Source organism: Accipiter gentilis, chromosome 23 (genome assembly GCF_929443795.1).
Source record: "Accipiter gentilis chromosome 23, bAccGen1.1, whole genome shotgun sequence".
Lineage (NCBI taxonomy): Eukaryota > Metazoa > Chordata > Aves > Accipitriformes > Accipitridae > Astur > Astur gentilis.
Window position 1 is genome coordinate 2,810,693 of NC_064902.1, and position 23,688 is coordinate 2,834,380.

General features: G+C 36.5%; 1 protein-coding gene across 1 annotated transcript in view; it reads right to left on the reverse strand.

The window, feature by feature from the left end:
- The window catches only part of SYN2 (synapsin II), a 196,055-nt gene that overhangs the window by 39,706 nt on the left and 132,661 nt on the right, over window positions 1–23,688 (reverse strand). Inside the window, exons 6-8 of the mRNA XM_049826782.1 lie at window positions 11,116–11,178; window positions 8,550–8,692; window positions 3,302–3,376 (exon numbers count right to left, since the gene is read on the reverse strand). Coding sequence (XP_049682739.1) covers window positions 3,302–3,376; window positions 8,550–8,692; window positions 11,116–11,178 — 281 coding nt within the window. The remainder of the gene's footprint in view (window positions 1–3,301; window positions 3,377–8,549; window positions 8,693–11,115; window positions 11,179–23,688) is intronic.

Below are 23,688 nucleotides of genomic sequence, written 5' to 3' on the forward strand. Positions count from 1 at the left end.
ATTTCTAACATCATGGTAAGAAATATGGACTGAGGAATAGACAGTTTACCCACTCTACATGCAGTAATATAATTTATTTTTCTTGCATGAAGGGCTTTATCCATCCTAAGAATAGTGGGATTATCTGACTAACAAGGGAATGAAGTGGGACTTACTAGAAAAAGAGAGGCAATTCCTGTGATCGAGTACAGAACTGTTAGTGACATAACAGGGAGCCATAATACTTTGCTGAGAGCATTCTGAGGTGATGTAAGCTGTGTGTGTTTGTTCAATGGCAAGGACTGACTCACAGGGCACAAAATAGCATTGAGAACTTTCATTAATAGCATAGCTGTGCATTGGCGCCAGTAAGTGATGATATGATCTTGAAAGGTTATATAGGCAGATATCACAGGTCCACCAATTGAAGGACATATTTTGCTTAAAAAAACCCCAGTTTTAAAGCAGCTATTCATCATAAACTTTTTTTTCTCTTTCATTGTCTAGCATTTGAGTATAAATGAGACCTATTTCCTTTTACAGACCCTTTCCTGCTCTCCTGATGCAGCCTTTGAGCCATGACGATAGATTTCCCACACCACAGTATTTTCCATTGCAAAAAAATTGATGTAATAAACATAGCATTTGACTTCACTGTAGGATCAAAGGAAACGTGTTGCTGGGCTGAGAGTCTTATTCATATATAAATATCTTCCGTAATAGCATCCTTTCCAAGTAAACTTATTAGGTCACATTCTTTATATTTTCTTATAGCAAGTCTGATCCAGTGGAAAAGTTTTTCTTTTAAGCAGAATACAAAGAAATAGATACAACTGTTTGGAAAAAATCTGATGGTAATATTTTAGCAATTAAAATAATTTTTTTTCCTGTGAGAAACCTGTTTTTTGTCCAAAACAAGAGGTGTTTCTGGATGCCTGACAATTTCAACACGTGTAGATGCACTGACTGACTGGACTGCTTGCATGCACTTGCTTATAACTTTTTTTTTTGTTTTGCTGTAAAATAACAACATGTATCTTAGAGAATCATGAGGACAGCATAACTTGTCTTTAACAGTAAATATCTGGACTTTGTATGAAAAAAAAATGAAGACATTTTCTTTAAAATACTGAAACATCAATCAGATCTATGAAAGTATTTTTAATAGTCTATCTTCTGCCAACAAACACAGAGCTGGAAAAATACAGTTACATTTGGAAAGAGAGGTCTTGGATGGAGTAGCCTGTAGTGTTTTAAACCCAAGGCTTGCACAGTGGGTTTGACAAGAGGTCACCATTCTTATTTTCCCAGAGCCAATATAGTGTGCAGCAGCCCTAGAAGTGACAGATAATAAAGTATTGTTCCTCAGGTGTCTGACATGAAATATCTGGTATGCCAGATGAGGTGTGCACAATTAGCACAGGTCTCTATTCTTCTGGTCCTATCTGGGGAGCAGTGTCTCTCTGAAATAGGGGGGGTCAATAAGAATGTGTAACATTGACATGTGCTTTTTCTCTGCCTCATCATTGTCCCTTACTGTGCCACATTCTTCTTTCTTCTCTAAATTTCTAGGCTAAGATTTGTATTTAGTCAACAATGTCAACTCAGGCAGTGCTTTCAAAACACTTCTTCCTAATTCATGAGATGTATTACAAATGAAATGCACATGCATCAGATTTGATTGCTTTTGGTATGCCATTGAACTACTTCAACTCTTCAGAAAACTTCAATTTTCCCTTCTCTTCCTTGCTTTGCTTTGTGCACTTCAGTGGGTAATCAAACAAAAAGTAGGGCTATGTGATACATACCCCCTTCTGTTATGATAAAACATCCATCTTTTCTGTGCTTTTGTCTTCATCAGCATAGAAGTTTTGTTTTGTTGGCTAGTGTTTTTTTAATGGGAAAATACCTATTATGCTGTAATTATTTTACATTCAAAAATGGAAGCAGAAGCAAAGCCCGCAGAGCATTTACAGTGAGGTAGTTAGGCAAGGTTAGCATTTCACGCTCATTACCCATACGTGATAATTGTTTAGTTTTCCTTACGGCAAAACTAAAGCGCCTGTGTTTTTACAGAGGAATAGCTCATGGACTGTAATTATACACACTAAAGCACACTCTTTCTTTTCCCTTTCAGTGAAGGCATAACCTCACTTTCTAAAGGGAGGTGGGAGGGGAATGAGAAAGAGAAAATAATGTGGCTCCACTCCATCCCCAGAGGGGAGATCAGTGAGGACACAGTCTAGACAGGGGTTGGACAGCAGGGAGTTGTAATTCCCGTCTTACTTGTTTTCACCTTTCTCAGGGCAGGCAATGGTTCCGTTCCTGTGTCTCCCTCAGCTCATAAGAGGGACCAAGTTGTAGGTTCCAGACCTTTTTTAAAAAAAAAAACAAAACCAAAACCAAAACCCACCAGAAAAAGACTACTGTTGAACTTTAAAACACCTTTTAAATTACACTTTTATTGTACAGCTTCCACTGCTAGCAACCTTTGGAGAAGCTGAACACAAGAAAATTCATAGCCATCAAAAAGCCTCACAGATTTATTTTGCAGGAAAAAGAGGTCTATATGTTGTGGAGGAACCTGGAGCAACTGAGTGGTATTGAGAGAAGGGTTCTGCCAATAGAAGGCCTGAGCTTCAAAATGGTACTGCGGGGAGAATGTTTTTGACTGGATTGCAAAAAGTATCCAGCATAAGAATGAGAAAGAAAAGCACAGTATAACAAAGTACAGAGCTGGAATGATGACACGAGGGAAATAAGCTTCAGTATATCCCAGTATCTAGGTAAAAAGCCTCACAGTGCAGTATAGTGGAAATTTCAAAAATGAAAAATAAGCAGTTTAGCAGGATTAAAAGTGGAAAAGAAAAATATGATTTAAAAAGGTAAAGTTAAGACCAGATTTCTTGATTGTAATAGATGATGTAGAAGGAGAAAAGTTTAAAACACTGTGGCATGGGGTAAGACTGTTAAAGAGGGCAAAAAACCCAGACGGAAATGATTGACAGGTTGAATCTGAAAGAACATAATTTTCTGAAGGGAATTCCAGTAGTTTTCTAAGCGCAGATATGGATGTAGGAACCCAAGGGTGCACATAAGCTCTTAAGGCTACCACTTAGTTTGGGTAGTTAACTCTGAGACATGTCATGTGGAATTCTTGGCTCATGTTCTTTCATCTAATTAAAAGATTTTTTTCCAAAATTAATGAGAGGCATGCATTTACTGTGAATTGCATATCAACAATGTGATTTAAAAAAAATTCATTTAAAATAAAATTCCATTAGTTTTTTTTTAATTACCTTTTACATGAGACTCGACTTACTTATCTGACATAGCAATTTGTTCCAACATTGCAGAGCCTGTGTTTGTCTTCCAGTTTCCGGATATGGAAGTTCTCCTGAAAGGGGGAAAATATTACAAAGACAGCCAGTGGTTTTATATTTTCAGTCTCTTAAATTACTCTGATTTTCACATGAATACTATAGCTGTATTTACACCTTTTTCAAATCTGGCAGCTTATAAAAGAACATCTAAAACCACAAAGAATTCCAACAGGCATTGCAATTGTCAGTAATACTCACTTCACTGTAGGCATGTTATAAAGTATGACAGTGCTGTGAAATTTCTGTTCCCCATTTATTCATTTAAGACTTTTTTTAAAAAAAACTACTATGATTAATTTAAATTGTTATCAATAAGCCGTTATCATTTATAGATGGATTGAATAGCCTGTAACATACCGTTACTGCAAATGTCAAGAAACTGAAGCTTCAGCTTTTCATTTTAAATCTGTACCACTGCAAGGTTAGGTCCCAATACTTGAAAAACAAGATATCTATGTTTTTAACATCTCTGAAGTGATCTCAGATCTCTTTTAGAGCTGGATTTTGGTTTCTCCTCCAGTTTTCACTTTTTGCTAGTTTACTAATATAATCTAAATGGTTTATGTCAGGGCTTGAGTATACCAACTCTTATTTAATCTCTAAGAAAAAAAAATTCATATAATGTTTTTTTCTCCGCAGACCTGAGGACTCCTACCAGGGCTGAGAAGATTACTGTTTTCTGAAACCTAAATGCTGTACTGGGAATAGGCTAAGGATACAAATTATGAAGTGTTTCCAGTTAGTAAAATAATAGGAACATCTGTAATGTATTAAAAGTATATTAGGCAGCAGCTATAGTTTTCTCTCCATTTTTCTATTACCCTAATTACAAGGGTCAGTAGCAATTGTGGGGGAATGTTGATTTTTCTATGGAAGTCTCATAAATTTAGCTGAATTTTAAAGCATAATATTCTTCTAAGATGCCATGTTCTTTGTTGATGTGGGAGAAACTAGTGAAAGAGGAACGTGTATGTTGAGTGCTGTGTGTAGGGTAACTTTGCTCAGTAATAAGGCTATTCTGTGATTTGTGCTTCATTTTTTAAAGTGATATGCTATGGACACAGACCTAACTGGTGTAATCTCAATAGCTTGTGGGCTGCAGCCATCGATGGTAGGTCTGTGACACAGGACTCCAAAACAACAGGAGTTCCATTAGACCGTGGTTAAGTGATACTAAAGTACCCAACCAGACCATCTGGCAGTTTAAACCTTAGATATGATTTCTGTGATTCATACATCATTTCCTCTACTGACATATGTAGGTTTCCCACCCCTCTTCAATTCTGTTCTGATAACTGCAAAGGGTCTTTCACATCATTATTTCCTCCTCTTTCACTAAATACTGAATAATATCGAAAACAACTCCTAACACTTTTGAGTGCTTTACACTTAGGCTTAACATGTTTTCACTTGATTTGGTCTTTGCAAAGAAAGAACTGTTTTAAAATTGGGGGAAAAGGAATTATGATAGTACAAACAATTCCTAATAACTTGACCTTCCCCTTTTCCAACACTTTTCTGCTTTGTTTAGTACCATTTAAAATATGCAATCCAAATTGTTGGGACAGGGACTTGTCATCAGAAAAATATGTAGAAAGGTCTACCTACAATTCTTGTATAGGTAGCTTGCTTAGTGGTTTGATTCTATAGCACTGTCTGTCTTTGGCTGATGTGCTCTACTTTTGTTTTATTGACCTTTTTATCAAAGTACATTAAGTTATGCATTCAGAGTATTGCTTTTGGAGAGGAGATTTAGACGTAGTGTTTTTGTATTTCTGTTTTTCTTCACTGTGTGTGACCCTTTTAACTCTATTTCCTTGAAGTCAGATGAATTCTGTAATGGTACCAAGTGTAGTTAAGTATGTGTCACAAAGCATTTTGAGGAGCTGTGGTATTTAGAGGGATCCAATGTTGCATTTTGGCTATAATCTCTACTGACAGATGATAAGCACCAGTGTTTTGTGAGTCATGGATCCACTTATACCACAATTTCCCACAGAATTATAAAACTGAAGCTCTTAATAACTCTCTTTAAACTACAAAAACAAATGTTCAGCTGGTATTTTTTGTGGTGACTCTTTAAGTACTCTGTTCCTGTGTCACAGAACAAAATGAGAACCAGCTGTAAAATAATATTCTACTGACATAATGTATATGTATGCAGATGAAGAATTTTTCAGACATTTGGTAAATCTTCTCCTTTTCATGATGCTTTTTAACAATAGATCGGTATTTCATTTTTTTTTTTTTGTATGATTTAACTGTATGAAAGAATCTGGTGAAAAAATGATTGCTAGGCTTTTAGCATTTGGATGAACCCATAGTTTCTGAGTAGAAACTTAAAAATAAATAAAAGGTAGGAGGAACAGTCTGTCATTTTAACTTATTTTTGCTGTCCCTTAGGCCAACTGTTTCTTCTGTGAAGAAGAAACGTTTGTTTTTGAAAATTATAAATTTACCATGGCTGACTCCTCCAAAATTATTCTAGGCACTGAACAGCATTTAAATTTCAAGTCAAAGAAAAAAAATGTAGGGCGCTCTCCTATGACATGTTGTGGTCCAATTTCTACCACAGGGAATGAACCATCAAGTTACTAATGCAACATCTGACTGTTGGTATCTGGCAGCATGTCATAACCATTAAGAGTTGGGCCTTATTCCTAAGACTCTGCCACTTAGGGGCTGTAAGGCAGAGACAAATCAAATCTGTTTATTATAAACAACAGAAGAGGGGAGAAATGGGTAGCACAGCACAAGAAATATGCCTGTCAAAGCACCAACAGGAGACAAAATTACTCTCCTAGCCTTGAAGAGGCAGCAGTAGTTGTATGAAAAGGTCTGAGAAAGAAAAAGAAGGCTGACTGGTGATTAGAAGCAGAGGGAGAACGAGGCTGTTGGATGGCACTGAGTGGAATAAAAGGGGCAAGGGAGAACCTGGGGCAATAAAAAAAGTTAGGCATAAGGGGTAGGGACTACGAGACAGGTGGTCTGGGAAAGCGGTGGGACTGGACGAAGATATGGTTTGGATGGATAGGAGAGAGGTGACCTTAGGTGTAGGAGTATGGTGCTATTAGAGAAAGTAGGATGGATGTCTCCAGATATGGGGCTAAAGCCAGGAAAAGTCAACAGTCTGGAACACCAATGTAAGACAAACAAGCAGAATTGGAATTAACTTTCCTGGAGAAGCCAGGGGCTAAAAGCTGTATCACTCTGAAGCACTTGTTTATGATTCTTATTGCCTATAGGGAGAGGTGGGGTAGGCCCAACACACCTGAAATAGGTCCAATACCCCTGAAATAGGCCCAATACCCCTGATAGGACAAGGGGTAATGGCTTTAAACTCAAAGACGGTAGATTCGGATTAGGTGTAAGGAAGAAGTTCTTCACTGTGAGGGCGGTGAGGCACTGGGACAGGTTGCCCTGAGAAATTGTGGCTGCCTCATCCCTGGAAGTGTTCAAGGCCAGGTTGGATGGGTCTTTGAGCAACCTGGTCTAGTGGAAGGTGTCCCTGCCCATGGCAACGGGGTTGGAACTAGATGATCTTTAAGGTCCCTTCCAACCCAAACCATTCTATGATTCTATGGATTTCTGTAGGGAGCTTGATTTACAGAGCTTCTGTCCTGCATCACTAAGAACACTGGAAGTGTCACCAGCAAAGGATTGCAGAAACCTCTCAACCCTTGCAACTATTTGAGTATTTTGCCTTGGTCACTGTGTACAACTCAAATTTCCAACACACTGTTTTTGCAAAACTTAGGTAGTTCTGGGTTCAAAATAAAGCAGAAGGACCAAGTGTCCATACTGCTGGATGGATGTCACCTATGGGAATAGTATTTCTATCCAGTTCTGTGTCGTGCATTCTTGAGGCCCCTCAGATATACAGTGAGAGGCAGATGGATGACTGAGTTGTTCTTGAAAGGCCTAATCTTTGATGGTTTTTCTCAAATACCTCTTCAAGTCATATGTCAGGAAAGGCCAGCAGTTACTCATACAGTTTTCATCTTGTGACAGTAATGTCTTAGGGGAGAAGTCAAGAGTATGTGGTCTTCCAATATCAACTGAAGGAGATAGATTTTGCCCCTTACCCCCACCCTGGGCAAAAAATTCTACTTTCTCATAGAGCTTGTTGGCTGTTCCTAAATTACTTGACACTTAATGCTAACCTTGTCTTTAATATGATGCATTTTCTTTAACTCCAACTTTCGCTTCTCTTAGTGTTTATGGTTTGCTTGGAGTTCAGTTGTTTTTACTGATAAAGAACTTGAGTGTACCTCTACAAATGTCAACATACAAGGAATCTCTGATTCCTCCAATGTTACAGGAGTTGCTAGAGAAATATCTTTGCATGTGTATGTGGGTGTGTCTATGTAAATGCAAATGTGTATTTTTATCCATGTTTTGTTCTATTTTCCTGCCTCAGAATTGTAAACATGAGGGAATAAAGACATGAGATGATCTAACTTGTCTTAAAAACGCAAATGAAATGAATGTATTTCAGATTACATTGCTTGATAATTGAGACAGAGTAAAAATATGCATAAACACAGTTACCATAGGTCAACTACTAGATGACAACCTGTCTTGCTACTCTAGCTTCATGTTGTCTACGAAACTGAAATACCCTTTTAGCATCTCATATAGTCATGACCGTCAAACAAACACCTGGTTTCTAAAATTAGAAGAGATTTTCATCCATATATGTGAAGGCCACTGCAAGATGAGGATTTTTCTTACATGTGTTATGTTAAAAGGAGAGTACTTTGTTCCAATAAAGTGTTATGATTGAGATTTGCATGAATGAATGTCATCTAACTATCCTTACAGGGAGAAGAAAATTTGACCCTAGGTTGGTGAAAAGATACAAAGGAATCTGATTTAACAAGTCCTCTATAAAAACAAATCCCCTTCCAACTGCTCCTTTCTTTAAATGAAAAAATAAACAAAGACTAGCAGGAAAACCACTCTGGCAGGCTCACCTGTTGTCTTATTCTCCTCCTCCCAGTCACAATCAAGTTAAAAAAAAGGCTTGATAAATCTAGAAAGTCTAAAATACTGTCTTTCTAGGAGTACGACAATGGAGGCATGGAGTCACCACATCAGCTCAGAGACTCATCCAACAGTCTTAATCTTATTGGTGCTTATCGATTTTGAAACAAAAGGATGAAAGAATATAAGTTTTTGGCTCACATGTATGCTTTGTAGTTACTGCCTATCTTTTGGATCCTGATGTCATATTTGGAGTCTATGAAGGGTTCAGTAGTGGCGTAGGTCTGAGTAAGTGCTACCACGCTGGCTATGTCCTGAAAATCGTAGTGGTTGTCTACCTTGATCTGTAGTCATCATACCACAAGTAAACAGCATATATGAAAGAAAAAAAAAATGCGTAATTAGGAATAAAAAGTAGAATTCAGTTCCAAACGGCATTCATGAGAAGTATGCGTTTTGACAGCATCAGTTTATTAAAAAAAAAAAGTATTGGGTACTTTATGTGATTTCTAGATTCTATAACATTCCTGCATTAAAGCATCTATTTTTCTAGGCAAAACATTACCTGTTCATCTGTAGAAAGCAATTTGCAGATAGTGGAATTTTATTTTGCTTTTCAATTTTTTTTTTTAAGTGGTGATTGTTGATTTTAGATCTGCAGGCTTTAGAATTTTTCAAGGTGTGGTAATATGCAACACTAATTTACACAGAATTCTTGTTGATTCTATAAATTGCTCATGTAACTGAATGTATATGGAGCCCACCAACTACTATCATATCATGTATCTCCTGGAGGGAGGAGATGAAGGGTCATGATATCCCGATGTGTGGGCATTCACATAGAGCACAGAGGGTTGGCTCAAGGCAGTTTGTCTCATTTCTCCCACTTGTCTGCAAGGAGTCAGGCTTTCTAGGAGTAGGATTTCCTAGTTGTGGAACACTGTGATAAGATGGTGAATAGTACTAAACCCACCAACTTTAACATCTTGAAATAAGAGAGAGCTGGTAAAGTGGGGAATATTGATTTAGGGGCAGAAGGAGAAGCAGACTTTAGAGAACAGATGGAGATCAGTGGCCTTACTTTTGGACAGGGAGGGCACATCTTTAAGGTTGACTTGAAGCTGGCTGAAGTGGGGAGAAAAAGTGACTCAGAAGCAAAGTCTTAGGGCTAGTAAAAAATGGGAGAGGGAAACTGGAACTCCAACACACTGACTCAAAGTGCATTTCAGAATGGTGAGGAAAGGAGGCAGGGATTAGTATTTCTCACATTATCTAATATTAGGAGACTGCAATTCCTTGCAAGCACATGGTCTTGTTTGCTTCCACTGTCACCTGGTACTTAAAAGGGAACCTGTAGGCCAGGGTGCCACATCTGTGAGATGGGACTTTCATATTAAATGGAGTCTGGTGAAGCTAAAAGAAGTCATAAGGCCCAAGTATTTGTTCTCAGCTCTCAGATGGAGAACAATACAGAATAATTTGCCATTTGAGAGCCACAAAACCAGACACAATGCCTGGTTTCAACTTAGTTTCTGAAAACTTAATAGCATATGTGAGTCTAATTACAACCAATGGAAATGCTACTCCTAGCAACGCCTTTAGGGAGGACTGGGGTACGAGGAGAACCTTTATCCGGACTCTGACAGTAAGCATTTCACTGCAAAAGACAGGCATTTAACGTTTAAGGGTTTGAAATATTTTATAGCTAAAAAAACCTAGATTTTTTTCTAGACCTTTGATATGCTGAACATTTCTGTGCATTATTTCCCTTTTCTATAAATGAGGGGTGAATAATGAAAGTACAGTATAAACATTCTAATACTTCACAAATGCAATCCACAAAACCTGCAGTTTAAGTAATTAGTGGTTAATCCTGTTCTCAATTAAATTCACTGCTGGATTTCCACTGACTTACTAAGTAGGAAATGCAGCAAAACAGTCATAACATAAGAACATTACAGTACAACTTGTGTAATTACTGAAGAAAATACAATTAAATCAGTTTTCTATTTCTATTGCTAGTGGCAAATATTATGTTCATGGAGCATTTGCAGATTCAGGATGATAAATGTAACTATTCTCTGATGATTTGTTTTAAAATCTCAAACACTTAAAGCACTGAAGTGTTTTCAGTGAGAGGAAGTGGTTAATCTGTAATGACTAGAAGTTTTCACTGATACCAATGAAAGCGGGATTTAAATCATATCCCCTTGAACCATCATTGTGAGATAAGTGATATCAAAACAACTGTACTCACCACTGAAACGCAATTACTTTGGAGAAAGAAAGCAGCAGTTACACAGTGGTATGAAACAATCACAGAGAATACATTAAGATAGGAAATGAATAAAAGTTCAGTATCAAGCTGAAAGTAATAAAGAATCAAGGCAAAAGCTTCCTATATTCCCAGATCCAAAAAGCTGGATTGTGCAAACAGACTTTGACCCTTAAATAGTTTCACTGCAGTGAACTAAATTAATAAATAAGGTTCTGCTTCAAGAAAACATCTCAACATGTTTCAAAGAACGTCTTATATAGGACAATGCCTAAACTGAAAATGCATCAATGTGAAAATATATTACGCGTTTAAATATTTTCCTAAAGACAGATGCTTTCTTGAATAATATACAAGCAGAGATTTGCAAGGGTAGGGATCTGAGACAGAATTTGGACAGTAATAAGTTAAAATATCCAGGAAATGAAAGAACATGCATATTAATTTAGACAAACAGCCAGCCTCCTAACATGCAATAAGTAGCATCTGCACCTTTCCCATGCCTGAATGAGCATGTCCAATCTTCACAACAACAGGAAATGTTGGCATTGTTAGCTAAGGGGGAAAATAAAACAGACATATTAGAGATAGCAACCATGAGTTAAGTGATTAAGCTATATCATTTATGAAAATTATTTAAGCAGGACCATAATGCAGCCAAAGCTGTTCTTGCCATGTGGTTATTCAAACTGTTACGCATCTATGTAATACTACATGTTCTGATGAATTACTGTGTATGTTTTCTGAGTGCTATGTTATTCCAAATACATACAAGTGGTGTACTTCTATCTTAATTTTTCCTATGTCTTTCTTTTGACTTCACCTTTTTAAACTGAATTTCTGCTATTTCCTATTTTATGTTTTGTCACTGTGTTTTCTGACCTGTAAACTCATGCTCTCCAAAGTTATAATCATTAATGATGTCAAATTAATCACCTTTTTCCTTTTCCCCCTGATTTCCATTATTTAGCAAGGCTGTAAATTCTTTTTGTGACCACTTATGAAAGCAATGATGTCTAATTCACCAAAAAAACTTTCATTAAAGGCAGATGCTAGCTTCTGTTACAGAATACCCGAGTTCTCTAGGGAAGGCTCCAGCTTCTGCACAGAATGTAAGTAATAATTCAGCCATTGATTAGGAAATCAAATATACAAAGGCATATGAATATGCTTTATTCAATCAAATGATAATGGTTGTCTCTCAGAAAGTTACGTGAATAACCAGTTTTACTTCCATCATTCATTTGAAGAAGTTTTAGATCTTCCAGTCATGGGGTACAGATGGTATTTCTTTGTCTTTTTTGTCCACCTAAAATGTACATATATTGAACCTTTATCGACCAAGTGTAATTACAAATACTTAGTAGAACAGGATTATAACTAGAAATAAAAAACTGAACACCCTCGATGTAATTAAACCGGGCAGCAGCAGGCCAGTAAGTATTACGGGGTCTGAAACCTTCATTTAGTATCAAATTTTAACACAGTAAATACAATCAAAGACAAAGCTGATGCTTTAGAAAATAAACTATGAGTTTTTAGAGATTTTATGAGAAATTTGTTTTCCAAATACTTACAAAGGATTGTCAAGAGGTTAAATGGAGTTCACACTTATCTCACTGTGCTTTGTACAACGTTGCACAGAAACACACAAACACAAACAGGTATTTGCATGGAAAATGTCATGGGATTGTAAATATTGACATTCAAATCAAGGCATAAAGAATAAAAAGGTCACTTGGCTTTTGGTAACATCCAAACCTAGTTGTAGGGTTATAAAGCTAATTAAAATTCACACATGCTTTTCCTATATTTTAAACATTTATTTTCAATATGATTTAAGGATGCTTGCTTTAAAAATACTTTAACTGAAAGGTGAATCTGCAAGAGAACAAGTGGGCATTCACTGCAAGGTACATATTTTATACTACTTACCGTAGGATTCCCAGTACAATACATGAATGTCTGTGTTGTCTTTTTTTTTTTTTTTTTAAATGGACTTTCTCTGGCTTTCCTAAAATGCATACTGATACAATACTGTTTTGTTCTGACTTTTTTTAAAAATCATATAAAGGATATCTAAGGAAACAAAACCAAGTTGCTTGTTTTTTGACAGAATCTCAGTTTCTGCTCTGCCTGATCAGAGAATCTCAATTTCTGCTCTGCCTGATCAGAAGAAAAAAGGAGGAATCTTTGGATCTACTCTTTTAATACACCAGAGTTCTCAAAGCCTGATGAAACGACAGGGTCCTACAGTTGTCAGCTACGCAACACAGGCCATGGAGGTTTTTCACTGATTTCTGCATCAAACCCAAAGCTAGGGCTAGTGTGTCTTGTCCGGAGAAAAACAGATTTGATTTAAAGACTTGCAGTTATGAAAAATTTACTGTAATCCTAGTTAATTTATTCCATTATTTAAGTAAAGATGTTATATATGCATCTTCTCCTAGGGCATCCTCGAGATTTGAAATCAAGGTTTACTGCCACAGGCAAGCAGACCATTCTGAAAACCATCTCTTAGTGCTCTATATTACATGTGTAACTGTAGCTGCCACATTTCAGTGCCTGAGTAAACGTAACTTTTATTTTTTGCAGAAATTCTGGGTTCTTAGACTAACACTGTAGGGAACAAAAACTATGAAAACTTTGAAAGTCTTTTATTTAACTCTCGTTTAGGAATCATTTCAAGCATTGGTCTTTAAATCCAAAATACATTTAAGCGGTTTTTACAGATCTGTTTCAATCTAACCAATTTAAATTAAGGCATGTAAGCATTAAAAAAAAGCATTAGTTTCAAAATAGCCAAAAGCACTTGCAAAAGCATTATACAGTAAAGGTCACCTATACAGCAATTTAAAAATAAGGTTCTTGCTAAACTGTAGGAATGCAAGGTCCTGTGTAGTCAACATCTAGTCACTTATTTATTGCTTTCATATTTTAAAACTAGCCACTTTTTTTCAGTTTTTTGGGGGAGAGGAAGAACAAATCATTGCCTGACTCAAGATTCATAAGGGCAGTACCACTTTTTTATGATTGAACTATAAACCACTGAACTGGGGTTTGTAATGGAAATGCTGGCAGACCTCTAACTATAGCAATACAAATGGCACTCCTGTAATTAAGAGGACCACGTATCTACCCATGATTCCAAAGCTGTGGAATCCTCTGTGAGCCACAGGAACAAACACTAACTCAAAAAAAAACACCAAAGAAAAAAAAATAATTCGGCTTTCTCCCTCAGAAAAATGCACTAACATTTAAGGCAACAGAGTTCATTTTGCTTTGGAGTCCAATATCAAGATTTCATGTGGTTTACCACATCCCAGCACAGACAAAGAGAAGAGGTGGTAGCAGGGGAAAAAGGTGCCGAATGCTGCAGTTCAAACATCAGACAGAAAAAACGCCCGGTAGCACAGAAGGCAGACAGATATTAATTATCCCAGTGCTTCTCTTTGTATCTATCACTGTGACAGGCCCAGGAATTCAGGGCTGATGAAGTTGTAGGTGTTTGGGTTTTGAACAGTGTTTCCTTTATTCCTGCTCTTACTTTGATTGCCACCGTTCTCCCTTTATACATGAGGACTAGACCTGTGCCATCCTGCAGTCACCTCCCTAACACTAACTGGTTTCCAGCTGTGCATGCTATTGTTCTGTCAAGCAACAACAAGGCCTGAAATTTCTTACTGAAATTATAGAAAACTTGATCTGAGTCCTTTCCTCTTCCCAATCTGCTCCTTTATGTTAATTTCTGTCTTAACAGGACAGGCAGTCTCAAGACTTTTCATACATTTGGGTAAACATTATGTACCATACAACTGTGACAGTAACAGTGAAAACTTACCAGCTCCGTGGGTTTCCTCTTAATCTATGTTATAGTTACTTGTTAGTGGGAGACCTTGAAAGAAGAGCTAGCATGTATCAATGGATCCGCTTCAAATAGAGCTGATTTTAATAGGACTCATTGCATGTTTTCTTTGATATATATTGCTGAGGGGGAAAGGCCATTTTACAAAAATATAGCTTGTTTTTCAAAGGTTTTCTTAAGTTCAGAAAAGTGTAATTTCTACTGTGACAATTAAAAACTGAGGGAAAATAATCAGAAAAGACCAACAACGGAAATTACATTAAGAAATTTGGCAAGTTCATATGTATGAGAGATGGAAATGGACTACGCTGTATGAACACTTGCACATACATATAATATACACAAAATACATCTGAATATTTTTAAAAAATTAGAAAAAACAGGACTTCTATAACAATGCAATAAACTATCATTATTAATTGCAGAGAAAACAAAATACGTGTCAAGCATGCAATACAATTTTCCATAGTTATATATGAATATGATTGGATTGGCAATAAATATTAGTAGCAACTGGAAAAACTGTCATGGCTTTTTGTAGGAACCCATATAAAAACAGTTGAGATACATTACTGATATTTGCTAATACGATATCATTAATCAAAATAACTTCACTGTGTATTAAAATGTTTTATCAGCTCCTAAAAATTACAAAGACGGATTGAGTCTAAACATTTTAATTTCTGTGGTTTTAACTTCTTACACTGTTATTTTAAATAAATGTGAAGTCTCATTTCAACAGAATCTTAACAGAATAAGTTGCATGGCTCCCTTCCGTGACTAGGACTAGGACTAGTAGTAGGTACTACTTGAAGATATGTTCCCTAAGAGAGCAGAAAGTAGATTACATTTTGCAGATAGAAGGCAGTAGTAAAAGGTCTTTCGAAGCAGAATCATTTTAAAATCTGGATAACAGAAGTCGATTCCTAAGTTTCAAACTGAGAAATATTTAGCGTTCCTGAAATGACATGTTTTAATGGTTTCTGTCATATACCAATAGCGTGAATTAAATTTACATACTTAATGACCAGAAAAATCTAATGGCTCTTACCACAAGACACCTACAAACTGGGAGGTCGCTCATGTCGACACGAGTCTTTATGAGTATAGCAGTAATACTTTAAAACCTCTCGGCAGACCGGGCACTTGTCTAAGTGTTAGAAGCCTAACCTTTGTCTTGGTTAACTGCACTGTGGAAGGGTTCAAGGACAGAGGAGAACAAGGGATTAGATCTGTAATGGAAATACAACAGTATATATGGGTTTAAAATGCGACTGTAATATCCTGTCTGAAAAATCTTCATGTTTTTTAATAACATGTCTACCTTTTCCCTATCCAAATAACTATATATTAGTATTTTTCATTCAAGAGCTCATTTGCGTACCACTTAACTCTTTACTGTCACTTTATTTTACATAACTACCATTTATTTTATTATTTTCAAGGCAGTCCAGCTGAAAATAATTCTTTTAATGGTGTTGAATGAATGTCAGTAAAATTGATTCTGTAACAGGCCTAATATGTTTTTTTAGATGAACACATTTGAAGCTAATTGGTGTAGTCCTCACAGGAGTGATTTTTTTTTAAATGAGTGGATTTGATTTTTCAGCCATATACTTGCAATGGGACTACAGCAGCTGACAAACCAGCTCAAACTTGAGCTTCACTGGTAGAGCTTCTAAATGCCGTGACATCTGGACTCCACCATCTCCTTAGGTAAACTGGAGGCCAAGGTACAAGACTCATATGTTCAAACCACTTGCAGCAGCAACTTTAATACTCTTTAATTGTTTTAAATTACTGATAATAATAAAGACAGCAACCCCTCAATACCTCTCATGTTTGCAGATTCGCCATTCATTTTTCAACGGATCTATTCATATTAGTCAGATAAGAGCAAAGACAGTACGGTAGGAACCCATGACACACATTATTTCTCCAATTTTCCATTTGCTCTTTTTGTTTCCCATACTACTGACAGGCAACTAGCAAATTATAGTTGCAATGAAACTATTTAGATTTATGAATAGACAAAGAACGATCCCAAACAGGAAATATACTGATGGAGTTACTAAATCCAGGGAGAAATTTGACCCAATATTCTCAAGTTGCTGAATAAACGTGAATTAAGGCAAGTGTGCATTCACAGCAAATTATTTTGAAATATATCACAGAAGCATGTTTCTCATGGCATTAAGTCTCTCAGAATCAGGTCATGACATCTGTTGGGTTAGCTAGCGTGAAAACACAAAGCTTTTTGAAACTGCTGGTGTTAGGACCAGGAAGCTATCAAATCATCCTCATTAAAGCTTAAAATGCTTTGGAATTTTTTACTCTTCTGTTGATTTAAGTTATTACATCAAACGTTCCTTTTCCATGTTGCTAGGATGACTTGCAAATTGGATTCAAACACAAATTCTGCTAAAAGATTCATTAGTTGCTGGTCAGAACTTATTTCAAATGCCTGAAATCTGCAAAATAATACTCTCCTGCTCTTCTGAAATGTTAAGATATTTTCAATATGTTGTTTTCATAAAAGATTTAGGGCTGGCCTATCTTCTGTTCTTATCCCACGTATTAATAATTACACGAAATGAACAGAGAAATGCATAAAATTCAATCAATTTCAGAAAACACTGCAATTACTAGTCTTTGCTTTTGCTGGAAGATAAGAAAAATTTGCCAAATTAAACTGGTTAAAAAAGACACTGATCAAATGATATAGGTGCTCGGAAAGAGCTTTTTTACTGTAGAAAGAAGCATTCTAGCTTGATATACTTACACAATACCTACAGGCACTATTATCATCTTCTATAATCTGAAGTGAAGGTTATTTAGTTAACCAGTAGATGGCTATATAGTTAACCAGCACAATCTTAATCTGTGTTATTGTTTGTATTTTTCTATATGTAATGGAAATAATACCTATCCTTTCCTATTTCAGAAATACTCTGGAGTTTGTAAGTCTGGTTTACTAGAATGTCATCCTGCAATTTCTTCACCGTAAGTCTATTAACTGAAAATAAATCCCTAAAATTTAAGCTTCATACATTAAGGTGCTCAAAGGTTTATAAGTTCTTCTGCAATTTAAGTATTTTTGAACAATGCTTAGAGTTACATAATGTAAGCTGTTTTATTTCTAAGAGATATAATGTGAATTCCTGTAAATTTACTTTGAATCCTTCTAAGTAAGATATAATGTAAAATATAATCAAAGCTGTACATAAAAATAAAAATAGGCAAAGATCATCTGCTAAAAAAAAAAAAAGAAAAAAAAAAGGAAAAATAAAAAAGCCCTCCGCTGGCAACAATACAGAAAACACAGTTTTTTGAAGGTGGTATTCAGCCTGGCTTTAATGTCCTCATGGTTGAGTTGACTAGAAAAGCCACAACAGGAAAAAAAAAGGGGGAGGGGGCGGGACGACTCACGACAAAAAAACCCCGATGTTGCATAAACATGACTTACCTCAAGTTCAGTGTTTAAATATTTATCTTTCCAATAATCCCCAAGCAAAGTTCATTTAACCACTCTAGTTCCACGTAATTTATTTGTGGAATATGCATCAAACTAAATCTAATTTTGCTCTGCTTACTGTGGAGAAAGGAAATTAAAAGTGAAATAATGAAGGTGGCCTTTTATTCATTTTTTTCTTTCCCAGAAACGGGCAGGAAGAGCCCTAAATCAATAAACAAGCAGAAGACAGACTTTCTCTGGTCCATTTGGTTTGAAGAAAACACAATCTCAAGATAAAGTCAGGGCTCTGCCGTGCAGAAGCTCTCCACCACCAGCAGGGGTAGCCCAATATATTCCTCTCTTCATTAAGAGAAGCACAAACATCATGCTTAAACAGCTAGTATTCTCAACAAACACAAACAACAATTTGGAGATGTCGAGCCAGATTTTCCGCTGCCTCATACCTTGACAGAAAAAAGTAGGTGTAAAATTCTAGCTGTATGGAGTAACGTTTTATACCGCCTTTACACAAGCAGCAAGCCAAAGGAGAATCTGATATGCTTTGTATTACTTTTTTAGAAATAGGAGCATTAAAGAAATCTAAAAGCTCAAGTGGATAAGAAGAGTAGAGCTTTAATCTGATTAGTGTGCCAGGTAACCAAAGAGAGGCAAATGCACCTTAATTGTGATTTCTTTATTCAAAACAGAGGGTTAAAATGGCTCATAAACTAAGTGCAATATAGATTGGTGCCAGGGAAATGCTGAGCCACCTCAATTCCCACTGAAATTAATGGGAACTGATGCAAAATTGGGTATTCTGGGCACCCCTTGTACACAGTGCATTCAATTGCCATTAACACCACCTCATAAGACTGGATCTTAAGAAACCAGTTCTCCTGGTACTCACTGAAATCATTATCTTAGTGTATAAAGTGACACTATCAAGTAAATCTGAACCAGGAAATCAAAAATGCCTTTGTCTCACAACTGTTCTTCAATTAAATACAAATAATTATCTAAATCAACACAAAAGTTATCTGATGGTAGAAAAATCTATTTTCAATACCTGTACAGCATAAAAACAGAAATTGTCATTAACAAGAAAAACATTAAGTATAATGGCAGTGAATCAAAAAGAGCAGTTCCCACAGATCTCTAGTAGAAATTCCAGAGAAGACAAAATTTTTGCAGAGACAAATTATATTTTGATTCTGGCATGTCAGTGTTTCATTCAATTCCTATCATTCTACCAACTATTTAGCTGCCTCTAAAATCAAGTCACGTTTTGCCACCCAAATTGCTGTGACTATAAACTGTATGGTGGGTTTTTTTACTGTAGTATTTCAGAAGTGACAGCTATAAATACCCTCCCTTTTGAAGCAGCCTGTAGTAAATATGGCGGCACTGGAATTTAAAAACCATGAAAGCTCATCTGTTTTGTGAAATACTATTCTAATTTTGAATTTTCTACATGATTGTACAGTTTTTGTACAGGACGTGTACTGTGACTATGTCAGGTAAACTGAAAGTAGTTTTTAGGAAAAAGAAATGCAATGCCAAATGAGAACTAGGGAAAAAAGAATTCATCGAGAAGGCAACAGATAAATTTACTGTGGAGAATCCTGCCTGCTATTATTCTAAAATAAGATTCATTTACCACAATGGAGAGACAATAAGATTGATACAGATAAAAAATTATACTCTGTAGACTGCCAGAAGCTAAGGTACAGGGCAGGCCGTCCAACCAAAGGACACTGTGTAGATTCAAACTGCTTGACAGCTGGAAGGGACAGCATGGTGTCTGTTGCATATCCCACTATAATTAAAAAGCCTTTGAAGAAGCTGTATGGACAATCCCTATGCAACACAGTTCAGCGCCCCTTGACATAACTCAAAGCATCAAACTCAAGCCTGCCAGAGAAATGCTCGTGACCAGTACCCAGGAATCTATGAACGGAAAGCACAGTGCTGCCTCTTCTGAAAAATGAAATGCAGAGGGGAGACAGCAGTGCTAGGAGATAACATAGCAGTACAGGTCAGACAAAGGTAGTGCTCTCGGTGGATTATCCTGCAGACCTGCGATGCTGCAAAAGGCTGACAGGTGAGAGGGGAGAGCAGATACAGTGAGGAAGGGTGGGAAAGAAGCATGGAGCAGAGGGGACCTGGCAGTGCTGCCTTCCCCATGGCAGCTGTAAGGGTGATGCACCTTACTCATCATCTTTTGTCCCTGGTAACTCCCAGGGAAGAGAAGAAATTATCATAAAGTCAGTATGAGTTTGCTCTGGAGTTCAGGGGAAGCGGTAGTTCACTCTATAGGATTCTGCATGTACGGCATCCCACAGAAGGAGAGCTAGTGGTCTTAATACTGGTCTCTGGGGGCTGTTAGAAGAGAAAGAAACAATTAATGACCAGAACGCTGTTGATAGATGCCAATGCTTTGTAGTAAAAATTAACAAGGATCATGACAACCCACAGTACAAAAAGCCCCTCCAGAATTAGAAGTCCTGTACAAAATTGGAATTCCCATTGAGAAGAGATGAACCCGATCATAAACTTGACTGTAGTCAGGTTTCCTGCCTTGTTTTGATATTGTATACATCAACAAATACAGTGGATTATCCCCAATCCTCTATATTTTCTTGCCTTTTACTAGAAATCAGAAAGTAGTTGTTGAACACTAGACTTAGCTAGACAGAAATGAGAAAGTGCCAAGTGTTTTTTCTACTGTGGCAATAATGAATTGAAGGAATCAGTTACTATCCCTTGATAAATGAACTTTTCTGTTTCTTATTAGCAAGCGTTAGCTGTATCAAAATATAACCAGGGAGTGGGCACTATTTCATCCTGCTACCCATCACTAGTGTTATGACATAATTTGCTATGATATCATGGCTTACTTATCAAACTAAAGGAAAACTGACATCATAACATACAGCACAGTGAAAGAAGCCCTGTACTGTTAGTCCATTTATACAAATAGTAAAAAGACTGTTTCTTTTGTTCAGTCTGCTTATATTTCTAAAACGTTGGCTATAATTTCTCTACTATTATTTAAGATTATTTTGCTTAAAAGTTAGTCAACGAATATTTCTATGTCTGTTGGGAATAATCTTTCTAGTTTACAAGGTCAAGATCTAACTGTAATACAGAATGGGTGCTGAGCTTAGGGTTTCTTTTGAACTCTCTAAAAGTAATTTTCCTAATACAATGAAAAATACTAACAATATACAATACAAAGAAGGACAAGGCAGCTTCAAGCTAAAACCTAATGCTTGCTGGTACTCCTCAGCAGTCACAGGTACTCAAACAACGTACTGATATTGGGAGAAGCTACAGGTAATATTTGTCTCCTCTGACAAACAGACTAAAAATGCATTTTCTTGCATTTGTGAGAGCATCTTCCTGAGTATAGAGATTTCCAGACTTACTAAAATCCCTTTCAAATTCTATGGTGTAAATATGTCTTTGTCTAAACTCTGATAGTAATTTGACAAAACTTACTGTTTCAGAATGAAGAAATACCGGAAAATAGAAGTTCTGGTGAGGTTTCAAAAATTGTTGGTCTTCTACATTTTAATGATAAGATCGTATCAATGTTGTCGTGAAGAAATGAAAGATACACCTACCAAAGAACTGCTCATTACACTTGTGTGGGAAGCAGAACAGGCAGTTTCAAGTCCCGGCTTCGAATGAGTAAGTCCATGTACCCTAGGACTGACCCGTGTACCTATCTGCCTTTCCCGCTGTTGCTGTGACCAGTTGTTTCATGTTGGGGCTGAGAAACCTTCTAGCCACAAGTTTCACTAAAATCCGTATTACGACTGAAAGGTCTTGTTGCATACAGCATGTTCCAAGCCTATCCTTTCCAATGCTGAGTGGGTCTAGCGAGACCTACGGGGAATGACTTTCTTGAGTATGAACCTCTCTCATGGCCATTTGCTTCTCTGAGTGTAATCATGCTTTAAATATTCCACCTATGTACAGATGGCTTTGAAGGACTCCTAAAAATGCAATTGGATTATTTCAAGGGTAGCTGCAGGCAATACTATGCAAGATCATAATTAAAATGTGGTTTTATGGCACTTGAACAGTAATCATATGCGATTTTGTTTTAGCATTTTTACATTTCTACACATTCAGTTGAATGTATTTAATTCTCAACTATGTCTACAAGATAGATGTGAATTCATTTTTAAATTGTCACAAAATTATTTTTAAATTTTGTTAGGAGCAATAATACTTTTAGTTTGATTGCACAATTAGTTTAATTGTACTAGATATAAAAGTCTTTAGAACATGAAGAGCATACTATTTTGATGCGCTATTCTGGAAAATCTTAGGCAAAACATGCCTTAGTTAACGTCGAATAGGTAGACCTGCATGCTCGATGTTAAAGAAGACAGTGTGCCCAGCATATTTCTTTATTAATTGAATTTTACAGAAACAGTAAACAAATTGGTCTATTTAGATCATCTGTAGCAGCAGCCATGTGATGTCATCTGGAAACCAATCAATGGCTCTCAATTAATTCCTTCATCACTTTCCAGTCCTACTGCCCTAAGTGAGACTTGAAAATCAATAGTCCTAGAACTACTCTACTGCCCACAGAGGCCATTAAAACACCTGCTTGGGTTTTTGGGTTTGGTTTTTGTTTGTTTGTTTGTTTGTTTTGTTGTTGTTGTTTATTTGCTTGTTTTGGTTTGTGTTTGGTTTGTTTTGGGGTTTTTTTTGTGGCTTTCTTGTGGCTTGAACTTCCTGTGTAAGGTTTCAGCCTCCTATCTTTTTATCTTTTCACTCACATGAAAAGCTTCCTGAAAGAAGCAAGTTTCCTCCAGGTAAGAATGGAGATGTTAATAGGTCTAAATTATTTTCAGGTGTTAGTCCTGGGCTTGGATCCAACCTTATGATTTGAAGCCAAAACTTCAGACTGGAAAAATAAAAATCAAAGTATGGCTGCTTGAACTAAATCAGGACATAGTGTACAACATTCCTGGCTCAGTTTTGAATGTGGATCTAAAATCTAAAAATTAAACCCAATTCTAGTAATTCTGAATACTTGTGTATTTTTTTTTTAACAGATGGAGTGTGTTTCGGGGCGGGGGGGGGGGGGGGAGGAGAATCAGAGCACTAATAGTTGTAAAACTGACCTCTTACTGTTCAAAAATAAAATAAATCTGCTGCTGTGAAACATGTACACATCTATATAAAGATAACAATCTACTTTGTGTACACCTAAATCTCAGCCCCAACTAAATACATTTTCATGAGTCTGGATTTGAAATGGTTCAAATTATGTTAATGAATTTTCAATTCCTAAGCTTGATTTGTGAAGTGAGAAAACATGCAATCCTGTAAGCAGTTCTGTCCTGCATGTCAATCCATAGATGTATTTTTTCACCCCCTATGAAACCTGATGTTGCTCCCTCGTGAAAAAACTTCTTTATAAAAGAGGGTGTATACATTACACATATCTAGATTGCTACAGCAACAAAACATCTGAAATTGAAAAAGATTTCCGAACCCTTGTATTTATGTCTGTGTTCCATGTACAACATGAGCCAGCTAATACAGATACAGATGTGTGTTGATTAGGACTTACATTAATAAGGTATGCAGAGAAAGAGCTGTGCCTCCAACATACACCATTGGTGTATTTTTCCTTGTTGTTTTAAATTAAATCGGTGATGAAATAATTTTAAAAAATGCCTTTTATTGCAGCTTTTATTTTTAATTCATTATTCCTTGT